Source organism: Kwoniella dejecticola, chromosome 6, assembly GCF_000512565.2.
Source record: "Kwoniella dejecticola CBS 10117 chromosome 6, complete sequence".
Classification (NCBI taxonomy): Eukaryota; Fungi; Basidiomycota; class Tremellomycetes; order Tremellales; family Cryptococcaceae; genus Kwoniella; species Kwoniella dejecticola.
The window spans coordinates 2051970-2064556 of record NC_089306.1 but is presented as its reverse complement, the minus strand read 5'-3'; the positions used below and the strand labels follow the sequence as shown (position 1 = coordinate 2064556).

The following is a 12587-nucleotide window of genomic DNA, read 5'->3' as shown; positions in this document are numbered from 1 at the left end:
TTTGTACGAATTGTCCTTCAGAATTAGCTATGCAGATCCGATTTTGTTTCGTCGGCCGTATCTCGTCCAGCCGTTTGCTGCACCTTGGCTATATCCGAGGGGCAGATAGCGAGACACAAGAGATATATCCCATTCGACGATCGTTTTGACGTGTCGCCCGAGAACTCCACAGGCACGCCGTGCCGACCTGAACGCCAAGGCTTTCTATATAACCGCTCGGATCGAACCGAGGACAAGAAGCTTGTTTCGGAGCATTGATAATCTGCATATAATATCGGGGAGCCATCTCCATGCACTCGTATCCGCAGTTCTTCATATATTTACTCTCCCCTTCGCAGCAGTATTGGCGTTATCACGGACAAAGAAGCTTCAATGTCCAGCACCATGCAATTGCAGAACGCATCTGCGGTCGGACTAGGCTACGCCGCCCGAATAGCAGAGAATGTCACCTGGGTATACCCCTTCCTTCCTGGAGAACCACCCAACGTGATCCACCGGAACTTCGCCGCATGCGTCCCTTCGAATGTCACAATTGCCAGTTCTTGTTGTGCTGCGGTGAACGGTACTTTTATCACTCAACAACTCACCAACGCCCGAAGCTTGAACCAATCTGAAATCAACGCTATATTTGAAGAGAAATACCCTGGACAGAATTTGACGGGTTTAGCATATACCCAAGCAACGATTGGAGATTTAACAAATACCACCAATGCGACCACTGCCCCAAACTCATTTGAAAGATATGAATTCATCAATTGGTGCTCATTTGCATACAACCCCATGTCCAATGATGCGTTAGTAGGAACAGGGTATAGATCGGGACCAAGTACAGGAAATAAGCCAGAAGCGATGAATGCTTGGATACAATGTTTCCACGATAACGTCCCTCAAGAAGCCATCGACAATGCTCAAGCTGCGTATGCTTGTGCTACAGCAGATGTAAGGGATGGAGGAATACTAGAAGGCTTTAACAGATATACTGGTCCTAATCCAGGTAGCGGTGCCGACGCGACTAAGATTGTTGGGTCTTTCTGGGGTATGCTGGGTTTGGTCGTTATTGTCTCCGGAATGATTAATTAGGTAAGTCAGTCTTGATAAGGCATCTCAGATATTGATACCGAAGTTTGCGCCAAGCTGACATATTGTTTAGAAAGACTGAAGGTATATGACATCGCAGAATCAATGGTCCCATCAAAGATGATAGTTTCAGAACGATGAGTCTAGTTTTTAGTATTGACTGCAATTCCATGTTTGCGACTCAAATCATGCGCTCCGACCGTATGCAGACGCATGTATCGCTTCTATGCATGTTATTATGATCATACAGATATGTTCTCCCAAGTAAGAGAGCAAGATGAGCGCAGAATGATATGCAAGCATGCAAGCAGTGAATCAATCGGCCGAGAGCAATGACCGGATGACGATAACACGCAAACTGAATTTCACTTCCTTATCTAGAAACTAACAATTCCACCTTATCACATTTGCATATTCGCAGTGAATATGCTGCCATGCTCCTCACACTGCGTGGGCCGACTGGCTTGCTATAGCAAAAGACGGGTAACTTCCGCAGCGTACCATGCACACGCTCGGACATACGCTACAGCTTCTCAACTACCCCTCGTTCAACCTGTTGAGCGAGAACTAACCAACAGCACTTCTCACTCGGATGATACCCTTTCACGCCGTATCCACGAGTTCCTTTCCTCACAATTCACATCCACCTCTCTACTTAGTGGATCCCATCGACTGAACACTGGACGGACTCTCCCTCACGTCCTGCCCTACGAGTCGCATCCGAATGCTGCCCGCCGCGCCGATTCAACCCAACCTTCTACCGACAAGATAGGGGATGGGCTTGTAGCTGTAGTCCATGCAGTCCAAACTGATGGCGGCGACATTGACTACGAGCTGTCCTCTGGATTCATCATAGAGCCTCATGGTCTCAAGGATAAACAGACGGTAGTGACATGCTCTCATACCTTAGACGCTGTAAGATACATCTCCCTTTCCCCCGGATGTTCGCCATGATGCTGATCGGCATATAGCTGTCTATCAGACATCCAATGACCCTCATTCACTCGTTCATCCTGGCATCCAACATGGATACTACACCCATACCTATAACGTCTTATCCTTCTGGATCGGTATCTGATCTTCTGATCTGCTCAATACCCCGGTCACCCATATTACGCAGTCTGCCTATCAGCCCTTTTCCAGTTTATAGAGGTCAGAAAGTTCAAGTACATGAATATGGAACCGGAGGCGAATGGATACAGGGAATCAAGAGAGAATGGAAGGAAGCGGAGATGATGGGATACAGAAATCACGCGTGGAGAGAAGTCCAAGTGAGTTGATATGGTCTTATCTGCTGACTTCAATGGTGCTACTTGCTGATCGATTTGTCTCACAGCCAGGTACTACCTCTGCTCTACCTTATATCACCTTCTCAAGTAGACCCTCGAACGGATCATCAGGTGGACCCATAGTTGATGCTCAATCCGGAGCTGTCGTGGGAGTGGTCAGCGGAAGCAGGACTATCAGTGCTGTCAAAGGAGAAAGGGGATATGGAGCTTCGGCGGAGAATATCTTTGAGGTGAGTCGGGCTCGCTCAATTTCAGTGCTAACTCTTTGTCAAGCTCTTCTCTCTTCCTGGGTTCATACCAACATCCCAAAAGTACAAATAACGAAAAGGCTAGTCAAAATGGTCGATCGCAATTTCAAGAACCTCTCTTGCGCTCCATCCGGCCGAGATCTGTCGCACTACCCCTCACATCTGTCAACCTCCTTTCATCTCCTCTTACTGCTCGCTAAACTTGCTCGTTCGTCGAGCGTCCTCAACGGGTATCATGCATATTTGTTTGCAATGAATGATACCCAGCATGAATCTCGGCGATCCCTTCCCCACAATGACGTAATTACATACCGTGATGTCTTGGCGAGAACTTCTAACAATCACTTTGTCCATCGACATCACTTGAGCATTTCTCATGTATTTCGTTCTCAACACTTTCAAAAGACATCGTCAGAGAAGGAATAGACTAGATGTCAGCCGTAACGGACAACCCTTCAGGCAAGCTTACCATAGCTTTCTTCAAATGCGATTCGCTACAGAAGGAATCGATAGAACAGCATGGGGAATATCAAGATGTAATCCACAACCTATTCGAGCCGCTTTTACCCAAGCATCTCACCCTGGAAACGCTCACGTATGATGTGCTAGAGAAGAGGGAGTATCCAAAGGACGATGAGCTGGAGAAGATCGACGCGATCGTGATTTCCGGTAGTTTTGAGGATGAAGCTCATTCGGATACTAGGTGGATTCTAAAATTGGCTGGATACCTGATCAAAATATATGTGCGTAAACCCATATATCATTCGTCTATGTGATCCCACTAAAGCATTGAAAGCAGGACGAGTACCCCAGGATAAGAATACTAGGGATCTGTTTCGGATTGCAAGTTATCGCTAGGGCATTTGGACCATCAGAGATCACGGAAAACCCGAAAGGATGGTGAGTCCGTTTGTTTGATGATGCAGAGCACGCTCATACTGTTTCCGCAGGGAGGTGGGAAGTACGCGGATGGATCTTACGGATATAGGAAGGAGCATAGTCTGGGGAGAAGATGAAGCATCGGCGAAAGAGCCAGGAAAGCTGAATGACCATGTCGTGAGGATTCAATGTCTTCTTACTTTACCTCCAGCTGTCTTGACCTTCTATCAACACTTCTCCTTCTTCTGCGGTTATTGTTCACTTCTTCCGTCTATACCTCTGTACCTCCTTCATATATATCTCACTACTGAGCATGTTCTCCTTCTCCCCACCTTCCCGTCTCACTTTTGATCTGACGACGACCGCGTCATGCTAACCCCAAATCCCTGTAGAACATGCAACAAATCCATTCCGACATCGTCACCGAGGTTCCCTCTGACTTCGAACTACTCGGTTCATCCGAGAAATGCCCTGTACAAGGCATTGTAGCCTTCTATCCTCAGGACCATCGCCCGCCAGCTTTCACGCATTCCCATCATCATACATTGCCTAGCGAACCCTGGTGCAACATCCATATTATTGCATTTCAAGGTGAGTGACCTCGTCCGCTTACCATGGTCGCGTGTTATACTGACACTATTCATTTCCTTCACTATCACTCACCATAGGCCATCCGGAATGGTAAGTCGCTACACAGACATCATTATGCTCGATGATTGGAAAACTTGTTGATCGCATGAATAGGCACGAAGGCATCATCATTCCCTTTATCGATAATTACGAAAAGAAAGGTACTTTCGATAAAGATTTCGCTGAAGAGGCTAGAGGGTATACTAAACAGCAGCATGACGGCGAGAGGATAGGAAGAGTCTTGCTAAGGGTATTGGGAGTGGCATAACAACGATATCGAGATTTCTATGCATGCATCATACCAGTTCACATTTGTGTTAGCATTAGCATGTATATATGACTCAGTACCAGCATGCATGCTTCATCACCAAGTTGTATAATACGGATGCTCGGTTAATGTCGGATTCTGGATGACATTATAAGCGCTTGTAGTTGCACCCATAATGAGACTGAATAGAGCTGCTAAAGTAAACAGGTGTAGACACGCGCGGACCGTCATCTGCATGATCTCTCAACAATTGCATGACATAACCGAGTGTTTCTGCGTTTGCAGATCAAGATTAACAGCGCGATGATCAGGAGAACGAAGTATATAAAGGAGGATAATCAGCCTGGTCAAAATGGTAATCCTTCAACTCACCCTCGAAAGGATCTCACTGCGATAAATACAGCTGCCAACCGCCGGTTTAGACACCTAACGACTCGATCCTGTCACTGGCTAAAGCGCCCGAACAATCACCCATCTATTTAAACAGATAAGCACGGAGTGAAATCCTTTTCTTAAGACTCTAGGAGATCAAACTGCAAACCATAATGATCGCCCAACCGTTCGCTTCGCCCGATGACATCCGGGCAACCTTCTGCACGGCGTTGTCCAACATGTACAAGCAGGAAGTACCGCTTTACGGGGACCTGATTGAGCTTGTCAACGACGTAAATGCGGAGATCAAGAAGATCAAACCTGATTTGTGGGAGATCGGAGGTGAGCTACAATGACTGATTCACTTTGCGTCGTAACGAGCTGACTCTGTCGGTGACCTATAGACCGATTGAATGTGGAAAGACATGGGGCTATCCGACTTGGAACTCCCGCGGAACTATCGATGATCTCAAGATTATTCAGACAGATGGGAATGTACCCTGTAGGATACTACGACTTATCTACATCCGGTGTACCCGTTCACTCGACTGCATTTCGACCAAAGACTACATCGTCCCTCGACAAGAACCCCTTCAGGATTTTCACCTCTCTCTTACGGCTCGAACTCATCCCCGACCTTCAACTTCGCGCGGAGGCCGCGGAGATACTGAGCCAGAGGGACATCTTCCATCCGGTCGTCAGGGAATTAGTCTCGAAAGCTGAAGATCAGGGTGGTCTCAACGCTGAAGATGCACAAGAACTTGTACAGCACTCGCTGGAGACTTTCAAATGGCATGATAGGGCTTTGGTATCTGAAGATGTGTATGATCAACTGAAGAAGACGCATCCACTGCTAGCGGACATAGTGGGATTCAAGGGGCCTCACATCAATCATTTGACTCCGAGGACGCTGGATATCGATGCGGTGCAACGCATGATGGCTGAACGAGGGTGAGCACGAATCATTCGATTTAGGGATCCTCTACCTGTGGATTGACCAGGATAAGCTGATTTAATGATGTGCGTCAGAATCCCACCCAAGAAAGTGATAGAGGGACCACCTGTCCGCGAATGTCCTATCTTGCTCCGACAGACTTCTTTCCAAGCTCTCACTGAACCTATTCTCTTCGCTGGAGCATCGCCGGGAGAGACAAGTCAAGGGTTGCACAGAGCTAGATTCGGAGAGATAGAGTCTCGAGGGGCGGCGTTGACTCGAGAAGGTGAAAATCATTTTGTCCCTGCTCTAGGATATTGTCTTCCATCATCTGACAATTTCCAATTTTGCTTCCAGGCCACGCACTGTATCAATCCTTAATGAAACAAGCCGGTTCATTCACTCCGACGGATAACAACGATATATGGCAATCGAAGCTATCCCGAACCTTCTCGCCTTTCCCAGATACATGGGACAGTATACGTCGAGCAAACTTAGCATACTTCAGATACTCCCTATCCTCAGCTTTCGAGGGCACGATACAATCTGGATGTTCGCTAGATCAGTTGATCAAAGAGGGCAAAGTCACATTTACGCCGATAGTGTACGAAGATTTCTTGCCTGCCAGTGCAGCAGGTATATTCCAATCGAACTTGGGCGAACACTCGAAATTGACCACGGAAGGGTTGAACGCCAGAGAAGAGATGGAACTGTCACTTGGCCGTAAGATACAAGATTACTTCGATCTGTACGAGGAGATCCAACGGAACAGTCTGCGAGAAGTGCAGAGATTGACGGGCTGTAGATTGTAATTAATTCATTGTAGAACGAGATGTATGGAGGCAGACAAGGACATTTTGGCGGTTTTGCAATACCTAATACAAGGGATCATAATGCATGATATCTGTCTATCTAGACATTTAATCCGCACGTATTTTGAACGGGGCTGTGTCACAATGATTGAGTGCGTCGACGTATAAGATGAGGTCTGGGGCTATCCGAGGCCTTCCAAGGCGTTGACTAAACCCAGCCTAGCTTGCTCAAGCTCATGTCCACCTTCTATCCCTTCCACACCTATATCGAGATCCCCATTGACGCTGTGATCGGCCAGACTATTTCCGTTGACGATTTCATCGTTAATGATTCGGTCGTGATCGACGGGAGGGACCATGTTGACGTCCGGTTGAGTTGCAGGAGCGAAAGGTCCCTCCCCAATCCACCTAGCGGCTTCTTCGGGCCAAACGCCTCCCATCCCACTAGCCCACATCCAGCCCTCACCAAGATCTCGAGGCGTCCCACCTTTTCTCATCGTGCCGGGCGGCATAGTGAATCTGCGGTGAGAAGGAGCCACGTGTCCTGGCCTTACATTCGGAGCATCATTGGGTTTGGTTACGAGAGACCTGGAAGAGCCGCTTGCTCGCGTGTCTGAGAATTGGGTTGCGTGAGCATCGAGGCGTCGGTATATCTCGTTGAGCTGTTCTTCAACGGTCAGCTAACAAAGTTTCCACTCAAGATTTACTTGCAGACGTACAGCTTCACTCCGCCACCTTGGAGTCCTGACTTCCAGAATCTTTTCGCTGATTCCTACAGCCCATCCTCCCTTGCCATTGATTACCGGTTGTTCTTCCTCTGCTTGTTTGGTCCTCATCACGTCCCACTGTTCTTTCCGCCTTAGCAAACCTTCTTCGGTCTCGCCCTCGGAGTTATCACCTTCAGACGAGTACTCTGAAGACATATAGTCGATGTGCAGAGCGGAAGGCGGAAGATGAATGTCTTGAAACGCCGGGTCAGCCGCCGTACGAGTCCGCCTCTTTTGTTTCTGCCGGTATGTGAACCCCAGATCAGCAAACTCTCGGATCTGAATCTCTGAATATCCAAGCATACTCACAAGATCCTTCCTTGCCCATCTTCTCCTTTTCTTGGTATACCTATCTCTTCTTGCAACTCCATTTGGATCGTTTTCCTGCCCGTATTTCTTGCACATGTTGACGAAAGCGGTCTTAACGGTTGTGTCGATGATATCCATATCAATATCCTCGGTGGGAATCTTGGGATGTAATCCGGCTAAACCTTCCTGGTAAATTTCCTGTGAGATTCGGTGGACCCAGCTTGAATTGGTTGGGTTATTCAGTTGCGTCGACCATTCCGGGACGAAGAGTCGAGTTGTCATCTCGATTGAACCGCCTTCGCTCTCTGTCGAAGGGGAGTAAGGGTGAGGTAATGGATCGTCCATTCCTACTCCAATATATGAACGCATTTTGACCCTCACTGCTTTGGCTAGCTCTGTCTTCCGATCTTTTTCCAGTCTCTTGCCAGTACTTTCATGTCGTTTTATCTCTTTGCGCTCGACTGCAGCATCACTCTCGCCATTTCTTTTTCTTTTCCTCTTTACCTTTCCTGACTGTGTATCGGTCACCAAAGCGGTGTCATCGGATTGCGTCAATCTCGGTGATGAAGCATGTTGTCTCGGCTCAATCACCGTCTGAGAAATACTCTCGTTGATGTTACTGGCTTTGGCGAGTCGTCGGAGTTTGATAATTTCGGCTTGGAGCTGTTCCCTGGTCCAAGTATCGAGCTCATTATCATCGTCGTGATGCTGCTGTTCGGTTTGCTCGCTGGGTCCAGCATCGCGTGATATTTGCTGCCCGTGATGAGGATCGTCATACGAGACGTCGATATGCTTCACGGGTGTTTGCAGAGAGACTTGATGCTCTTGCAGAAAGTTGTCATTGGCCGCTGGTTGAAGGTTGACATGGTGTGCTAGTATATCGGTGTGATCGATTGATTCCAATGCTCTGACCAAGTCAGCCTGCTCCATCTTGGCTTGTGGGCTGTTGCTGATATCTTATCTGATCGGGATTGGGAAGCAGGTGAAAGTGAGGATGATAACAAAAGTAAATAGAAAAAGACAAGATGTTAGTGAGAAGAAGGAATGCACAAGGCGAAGCGGAGATCGCCGTCATGTCCGCAGCTGCACCAGCGCCCCGACGCGTTTCATCGAGAACATCACGTAGACAACATGGAAAAAAAGTTGAAAGAGTTGGGCATTATCATCACGGAGACTACAAGCTAGAGACGATAGACAAGGCGCCGGAGGAATCAAGAGTTACCGCCTGGAAGTGAAAGAATCATTTGAAAATGTGGTGAGCGCGCTGTCACCTCGTTTTGGGAATCAGTGTAACCATTTACTGATCACACGCTTAAAATCTTTAGCAAACACATCCTGAACGCCCAAGTCGCCATCAGGGCACCATGCTGCAAGAAATTCTTTGATGTGAGTCAGTCGAGCTGTCTCACAGAGCTGCTGAAGATTGCACGGACTCCGAGCATATCGTCACTCCCAGCTGATGATCCCCCACGAGTAGTGTCCCGAATGCCATAACGAAACGCAGGATCACGCATTGAGGAAGACAATGGAGATGGCATTCATGTGCAAGAAGGTGATTAATAGCCCCTTAATTTCTTTCTATCCCTGCTCGATGGTCAAGATAAGACATCGCTTGCCTCCGTACCCTGCCTGGGTGTTCAAGTCACCTACATGAGTGTACCATATTCTACCTCGTTTCTCAAAGGGATTTTTCCTCGCATCCACAGCTGACGCTTCTACCTACCTATGACAGTGCAAGAAAGCGTTCCGCAAAGATATGACGACCTACGAAGAATCCGACGAATACTGTCCTCATTGTGACAATCATTATGTGATAGAAGCGAAAGAACCTCAAGCGATGATTGGTGTGGAAGGTGAAGATGCAAGGATAGATTCGAGGTGAGTGGAGTCTTAGCTTTCTCACGGGTTGACACACCAAGATATTCCCACTGTCCGCCCGTTATTGTATCTGCGCGCTGTGGAGCCCTGCTGACTAGATCACTACTCTCCTGCTTACCATCATTTTAAATCAAACACTCATGGCATTCCACTCATCCGATTCGATCCATCCGTCTCGCCACCACCTTGACGCGCACACAGAATGATCAAAGACGATAGGATAAAAGAAAACCCGGAAAGAAGTCTGTTCGCTCAGAAAGATGTATCGGACAAGATAGATACACCATTATGGCAATAACCAGACCTCCGAGATGCTGATGAGCTCAAATCGGACAAGAACCGCTTCCGACAGCGATTAGAGGCTTCAAAAGTTGCGGCCGGTCGTTGCGATGTCGCTTGATTGGTATGAGTTCGGTTATACGAGGATATTGATAGTTGTATGTATGTATTCATTCATCACCATTCGTCATACAATTGACCCTCAGCGACGTATCCTTGGCTACATACCCAGGGAAGATGCGCATATATCAGAACGAGATTGAGCAGCCATAGGTCTTGGCCGGTGCTTCACGCCATCTCATCGCCTACATACAGATATATGTTCTCTGATCTGCCTCGTCCGATGACATAAACGGACCGGCACAACATTGACATACAACGATCATGCGCAAGACAAGCCCAACATGCTTCTTGTTGGCGTGACGCAGCCGTTGTGTCACTATGTCGACTCGCCTGCTCGAGCGATGTCAGACTGTAGCGCAAAGGTGCTGCGACACCGCTCGTTGTGCTGTCCGTACGGCGGACAAGTGTAGGGTCTCCCTGGTTACTGGGTTTCGGACCTCCCGCATCAGACTTTGGCCCATAATTTCCTATTCGTCAATAGTCGAGCTGTTACAAGTCATCAGTGGCCATTCAACAACCTCCGGTAGAATTCAGAGGCGACTGACTGGTAACCATGAACATTCCTGCAACAGCGTGTAGCAGTGCGGCATAGACGATGAGCCATTTCCAATCGCCTGTCTTGTTCAAGATTTGACCCCCCACCAATCCACCACCCAGACCACCCGGAGCCGTGAAGAGCAATAGTATCCCTATATTCGAGGCTAGATTCTCCGGACCGAAGACCTGGGCTGCGACCATGGGCAAGAGCGTGAAGAAAGTGGGCGCGATCTGAGCAGATAGTCAGTTCAATCAATAGCGACCAGGACCAACCTTACAAATTGTCGAATGAGCGACTTACCAGACCATAGATGATTCCGAAGGCGATGATCACATTATAAGAAGTCGCCGGTAGCCATAAAGCGAATACGGCCGCGGATGAGCCGAGACAGACGAAAATGAATGTGTTCATTGCGCCGCATCTGTCTGCTGCGTACCCTATCGATATGCGCCCGACTCCAGCGCAGAAATTCAACAGACTCAAAGGTCTGTAGTCCGACAGCAGTTTTCCTCAGCTACTTGCAGAACTGCTTTCGATATAGCCAGCGAGGACACTTACAATGCCCCTAATATATCGCTCTTGGGTACGTCATTCAGCTGCTTGATATATTGCGTCAGAAAGAACAGGACGGTACTAGATAGGGCATAAGCAATAGACAGATTCCACTTCGAGTTTGATGAGACTCACATGTAGCCAAATGTATTCAGGATCATGCACAGCACTAAAGACTGGAAAGGCAGTAATCTCCAAATCCTCTTATCTATCCATGGACCTTTGCCCTTTGCGCGAGCAGCGGGGGAATTTGGCTGGGTACGGATGAGCAGTGTTGCAATGGTCATAAGGGTGAGATTAATGAAGGAGTATATCCTATTGACACGAACCATTATTATTGCGGCTGTGCCGCGAAACGACCCAGAGCACTCACAATAAGGTCTTGTGCGGTCCAAGAGCTTTCAACATGGCCCTGATGATCAATGTTCCGATGGCGCCGCCTGACGGTTTTCGTCAGAACGATGTTGTCATACTCAGCAACAAGATGGGAGACTGACCGAATCCAGCACCAGCAACAGCCAACCCCGAAGCGAGACCTCTACGCTTGTAGAACCATTGTGATGGCAGACTAAAGTATACTGGCTGACAGCTTCCCATACCAATTCCCACGATTACGCCCTGCGAAGTGATGTCAGCTCGGTCGGGAAAGAGCTTGACACTTCAAGACTTACCTGAGTCAAGGTGACTTGCCATAATTTTGTACTCCACGAAGCCAGAAACACGCCTAGCCAAGATATGAAGATGGACGCAAAGAGCACTTTCTTGACGCCGCTGCGTTTTTACAACCCTCGTTAATCAGTCTCCCCTTACTTTGGAGGTCAGGTCAAAATGGTGAGAGACCATCACTCACAACTTGTCCCCTATCTTGCCTGTCACGAAGGAGACCGTATTTTGCAGCTGGACAGGAGTTAGCGGTAGCACGATATCAGACAAACGGAGTTCAAGCTCACCAAAGCGAACAGGCCTCCTACCAGACTTAGCTTGGAGACTTGATCAGAGAAAGTGTATTCAGCATAATATGCCTGATAAACACCCCATGATACGCCCCATCTACACTGAATATTCAGCACGATCTCAGACTTGAAAATAAATGACTGCACAGTGACTGACCCCATCGTCAAACCTGCCCAGGTCATACAACATCCTACGACCACCCATCCATACCCTCCTTCAGGATATACGAACTCCTCTACTACATCTTCTTCAACATTCGATGGGATTTCGGAAGTTTCCAAGTGCTTCTCGTCATTCACTCTGGGTCCTCTCTCTGATCTTTGACTTATACGCCGCGAAGGTGCTCTGACAAGTTCAATCCCTTGTTGCGCAGCAGTGTTAAGAGCGTAATGATTCAGCTCAGATGTCGCAGCCATCTCGTTTTTAGTCCTGATTCTACCGGTCGATCATTTGATGTTTTCAGTTTGGTGAAAGTCAAAAGTAATCATGGAAATGACAAAGAGAAAGGGAGACGATCCTTATATAGGCTCGGAAGATCGGAGGGTCAATTCGGTGTTTTCGGGAGCAGCATGTGATCACGCTATATGACTAACTGCTCGATGACATATACCGAGGCCAAAAGACATATTTTTGGCCAGAATGCGAGATGTTGGTGTCGGGTACGATATGATTAGATTA

At 47.9% G+C, this 12587-nt stretch overlaps 7 protein-coding genes across 7 annotated transcripts; 5 read left to right on the top strand and 2 right to left on the bottom strand.

Moving 5' to 3' along the window:
* Window positions 1-384: 384 nt before the first annotated feature.
* On the top strand, window positions 385-1080 carry I303_105634 (uncharacterized protein; the record flags this gene model as incomplete). The annotated part of the gene is made up of 1 exon (XM_018408217.1): window positions 385-1080. One exon carries the CDS (start codon window positions 385-387, stop codon window positions 1078-1080), a length of 696 nt encoding a protein of 231 aa, XP_018261908.1.
* Window positions 1081-1503: 423 nt separating this feature from the next.
* I303_105633 (uncharacterized protein) lies at window positions 1504-2687 on the top strand (the record flags this gene model as incomplete). The annotated part of the gene is made up of 4 exons (XM_018408218.1): window positions 1504-1992; window positions 2049-2348; window positions 2414-2596; window positions 2640-2687. 4 exons carry the CDS (start codon window positions 1504-1506, stop codon window positions 2685-2687), a joined length of 1020 nt encoding a protein of 339 aa, XP_018261909.1.
* Window positions 2688-3045: 358 nt separating this feature from the next.
* On the top strand, window positions 3046-4391 carry I303_105632 (uncharacterized protein; the record flags this gene model as incomplete). The annotated part of the gene is made up of 6 exons (XM_018408219.1): window positions 3046-3357; window positions 3414-3514; window positions 3565-3670; window positions 3886-4084; window positions 4162-4174; window positions 4238-4391. 6 exons carry the CDS (start codon window positions 3046-3048, stop codon window positions 4389-4391), a joined length of 885 nt encoding a protein of 294 aa, XP_018261910.1.
* Window positions 4392-4936: 545 nt separating this feature from the next.
* On the top strand, window positions 4937-6509 carry I303_105631 (uncharacterized protein; the record flags this gene model as incomplete). The annotated part of the gene is made up of 4 exons (XM_018408220.1): window positions 4937-5105; window positions 5168-5714; window positions 5793-5983; window positions 6055-6509. 4 exons carry the CDS (start codon window positions 4937-4939, stop codon window positions 6507-6509), a joined length of 1362 nt encoding a protein of 453 aa, XP_018261911.1.
* Window positions 6510-6691: 182 nt separating this feature from the next.
* I303_105630 (uncharacterized protein) lies at window positions 6692-8515 on the bottom strand (the record flags this gene model as incomplete). Its single annotated transcript, XM_018408221.1, has 3 exons — window positions 6692-7171; window positions 7229-7516; window positions 7586-8515. 3 exons carry the CDS (start codon window positions 8513-8515, stop codon window positions 6692-6694), a joined length of 1698 nt encoding a protein of 565 aa, XP_018261912.1.
* Window positions 8516-8610: 95 nt separating this feature from the next.
* On the top strand, window positions 8611-9761 carry I303_105629 (uncharacterized protein; the record flags this gene model as incomplete). Its single annotated transcript, XM_018408222.2, has 5 exons — window positions 8611-8816; window positions 8911-8971; window positions 9063-9137; window positions 9318-9463; window positions 9665-9761. The coding sequence occupies 5 exons, from the start codon at window positions 8611-8613 to the stop codon at window positions 9759-9761; spliced, it is 585 nt and encodes a 194-aa protein (XP_018261913.2).
* A 614-nt stretch (window positions 9762-10375) lies between these two features.
* On the bottom strand, window positions 10376-12325 carry I303_105628 (uncharacterized protein; the record flags this gene model as incomplete). Its single annotated transcript, XM_018408223.1, has 10 exons — window positions 10376-10633; window positions 10704-10890; window positions 10962-11036; window positions 11091-11270; window positions 11329-11395; window positions 11453-11573; window positions 11627-11726; window positions 11806-11852; window positions 11906-12005; window positions 12066-12325. 10 exons carry the CDS (start codon window positions 12323-12325, stop codon window positions 10376-10378), a joined length of 1395 nt encoding a protein of 464 aa, XP_018261914.1.
* Between the last annotated feature and the right edge of the window lie 262 nt (window positions 12326-12587).